The sequence below is a fragment of the Athalia rosae genome, chromosome 3, assembly GCF_917208135.1.
Source record: "Athalia rosae chromosome 3, iyAthRosa1.1, whole genome shotgun sequence".
NCBI classification, from domain to species: Eukaryota; Metazoa; Arthropoda; class Insecta; order Hymenoptera; family Athaliidae; genus Athalia; species Athalia rosae.
In genome coordinates this window covers 10,847,326-10,850,551 of record NC_064028.1, presented here as the reverse complement: position 1 = coordinate 10,850,551, position 3,226 = coordinate 10,847,326, and the positions used below count along the sequence as shown (strand labels likewise).

The following is a 3,226-nucleotide window of genomic DNA, read 5'->3' as shown; positions in this document are numbered from 1 at the left end:
TCTCGACACTGTGATTAGGGACGAACAGGTCGGACGATTTACGTCTTTATGTAATACGATAATTTTTATCTTAACAGCGCTCCCATCGGGTCACTGATAACGATCCATTCATACGCCTGGTCACGATCACATAGCGAGAATAAAACGACCTGGAAACCTGCTTTCGAGATACCTAAACCCGTTCGGAAAGCCCTAAATATTCGAATATAGCGAGTTGTACTCGATTGCATTTTGCGGTAATTATAAGACACATCGAACGCGATTTTGGCAAGATTTTTCAGACGCTCAGCTTTATATATAATGACGAGAAATGAATGAGCGATTAGGAACGCGGCTTATTGAAAAAATTTGTTATCCTCCGATTGATATTTCTTGAGATATCGAATTTTACCTTAAATGTGATACAACATTTTTATGCCACATTTTTTCGGTAAAGTTGACCACTTCGAGGATGACAGCGAAAAAATGAGAATTTTTGATAAAAATTAACTTCAATGATTCGTACCATCCCACCGGTGTAAGTTGTACCTATGCCCTCCTGGACACTTTCGAACGTCGTTCAATTCTGCATAAATTTCGACCAAAAGCAACATGATACCTCAAAATTCCTCAGAGTAATAAAATTTAGAAAAAAAACCAAAAACTTTTAACTTACATGTATTTCGAATGGAAAATCTTGAAATTGATATTAAAGGCTGAAACTTTCAAGGAATTTTTTTTCGGCCGTACATTCGACAAGATTTCGGGTGGGGACTGAAAAACAAAAAAAAAATCGCCCTGATCCACACGTATATTTTTGGTGGAAAATAAAAGAAGATTCTCGGATAACATCGACGCGAGGCTATAATATCATGCAATAGAAAGTAAATGGATTTTGGCTGGTCAAAAATTAGACATCGTTCCACGTACGGTGATGCGCGGATATCAGCTCTGCTGTTGTCATTAGAATCACGTGTGCGGTGCTTAAAACGTTTCTCCAACGGCGCGAATCAACAGCTCGCAGACCTGTGAAAATTCACAAATTTCAAACAACAAGTATATCGTTTCGTAGATTCTACCGAATCGAGATCGTGCTCGACTTTTCTATCAACCTGAAGGTGAGGCGGTGTCGCCAATGCGTAGTTTACGGCCTTCGCAACGTCCTCCGCTTCCAGTCTCGGAATGGACGCTAGCAATTCGGGAGAGAAAAATTCTTTACCGGATGCATTGGGAAATTCCGTCTTCACTATACCCGGACTTATGCTCTGAAACGAACGTCGAATTCCCTCTGATTAACCCTCCTTTGTTTTTCTTTCCAACTATTCGGACTCGCGTCGTCGTTACCGTAATTTTGATTTTCGACTTGGCCAGGACCAATTCCTTCCTCGTGACTTCCGTCATAGCTTTGAGCGCGAATTTCGTGGCTGGATAAAGTGATTCGTAATCAGCCTCGTAACCACCCAAGTAGTGGCCCCTCACGCTGTTGATGTTGAAGATGTGACCGGCGAATTTACGCTCCTTCATGGACCGCACAGCCTCCCTCGTCGTTATGGCGGCGGCGAGGACGTTCACCGTCATCATTCGTTCGACGCCCTCCGTCTCTCCGTCTGCGCAAAAACAAGAAAAAAAAAAACAAATGCTGAAACTCACACGATATCGATTTCGCGTTTTCCAAAAATTAACGCGAAACCTGCTCACCGGTGAGTAGCGCCGGTACGATCAGCGCGGCGTTGTTTACGAGGACGTCGACACCGCCGAAGTGTTTCTTTATCCAGGCGAACACCTGGAGGATATCGTTCTCGTTGGAGAGGTCGCACTTCTTGGCGTACAAAATCCCCTTGGCTCCGATCAGTCTTCTGCCGAGTTCTTCGATCTTTTTCACTCGCCTGGCAACAGCGACTACCTGGAGACCGTTTTTCACCAGATCCTCCGCTATCGCCGCACCGATACCGGAACTCGCCCCGGTAACGAGGGCGGTTTTCCCTACCCACCGATCCATGTTACTGAAAATTTGGAGAGACGTATATCCGACTCGCACGGCGTTGCTTTGGAGAAAACTTATCGACTGAGGACGATCAACACGTTGGACGACACGTCTTCAGTTTTATCTGGACAGCGATTCGATCGGACCGTTGATAACGGTTCGTCTGTGCGCCTGAGCAACGATAGTAGCGAACAAAACGACCTTGAAACTTGCTTCCGTTACAAATGTAGTCTGCAAGTCCCGATATATAGCGTATACGGTAATGAAAATATTATCTCTTCGCTGTCGCATGGAGTACTTGGAACACAAGAATGATCGGCGTTTTTCATAATTTTCGTAACGGCGATTCCCAATTCAGCGCATCTGTATAATCGGAGCGATTTACTCCCTGCGATTAATTACCAGGTTCGTAGAACGTGCACGTGCGTTTGTACATGTATAAAAATATATCCAAACGAGCCGCACACGGCAGAGAAGATAACTCGCAATAAATACCTGGGTAAGTAATATACTTGTACAAATTTGTATGTATATACATACTATGAGCGTATACTGCGCAAGGTATAGGTGGTAAGCTTTGGGCGAAGTAGATCGGCTTACCTTAATATCGTTGGCGTGTGCCGGGGTATCCGCTCTTCGAGGAAGAAGTTATGGAAGGGATGGGATATTCGCATCGGGGTGCGCGCACCGTTAGAGAATATTCAGGGGGTTGCCATGGCAGTCGAACTTATAGGCAGAAGCAATGATCAAAATACGAGACATGTAATGAAACGTTCTTAGTTTTATTGGTATCCGGGAATTGCCGTTCCGTGCGTCGTACACCCCCCCCCCCCCCCCCCCCCCCCCTGTACGTGTACCTATACCAGGTACACTGAGCTTTCCATGCCAATTCGCGACAAAGATTCGACCGTGACCATTTTTTCCTCCCTCGTCTCGTGTAGTTTTTTTGCTTTCCGTTTTGTTCTATTTTTCATTTATAATTTATTTTTGTTCTTTCGACGTCGTCCCAGACAGCGAAGGATCGGGAGAAATGAAAATAGAAAAAAAACTGAAATACAAGAATCCATGGGATGTTTTCGTACTCTCTATCACCCCCTCCAACAAAATCGTCTACAATTCGTAATGCTCCATGCAGTACTCTGTGTACCGATTTTATATCGGCGGTCAATTAAGTATAGTTTTTTTTTTTTATTGCCAAAAATAAATTATCCACGAGAATCAGGTTTATTTCCATAAATTTCAGGTAATTATTGAAATCTTTTG

The 3,226-nt window shown here is 43.9% G+C and overlaps 1 protein-coding gene across 1 annotated transcript; it reads right to left on the bottom strand.

Annotated features, from left to right (window-relative positions):
* Positions 1–772: 772 nt before the first annotated feature.
* LOC105690051 (farnesol dehydrogenase-like) lies at positions 773–2,054 on the bottom strand. The gene is made up of 4 exons (XM_012407548.3): positions 1,678–2,054; positions 1,324–1,586; positions 1,092–1,244; positions 773–1,005 (listed from the first exon to the last, which is right to left on the bottom strand). Exons 1-4 carry the CDS (start codon positions 1,976–1,978, stop codon positions 964–966), a joined length of 759 nt encoding a protein of 252 aa, XP_012262971.2. The 5' UTR covers positions 1,979–2,054; the 3' UTR covers positions 773–963.
* Between the last annotated feature and the right edge of the window lie 1,172 nt (positions 2,055–3,226).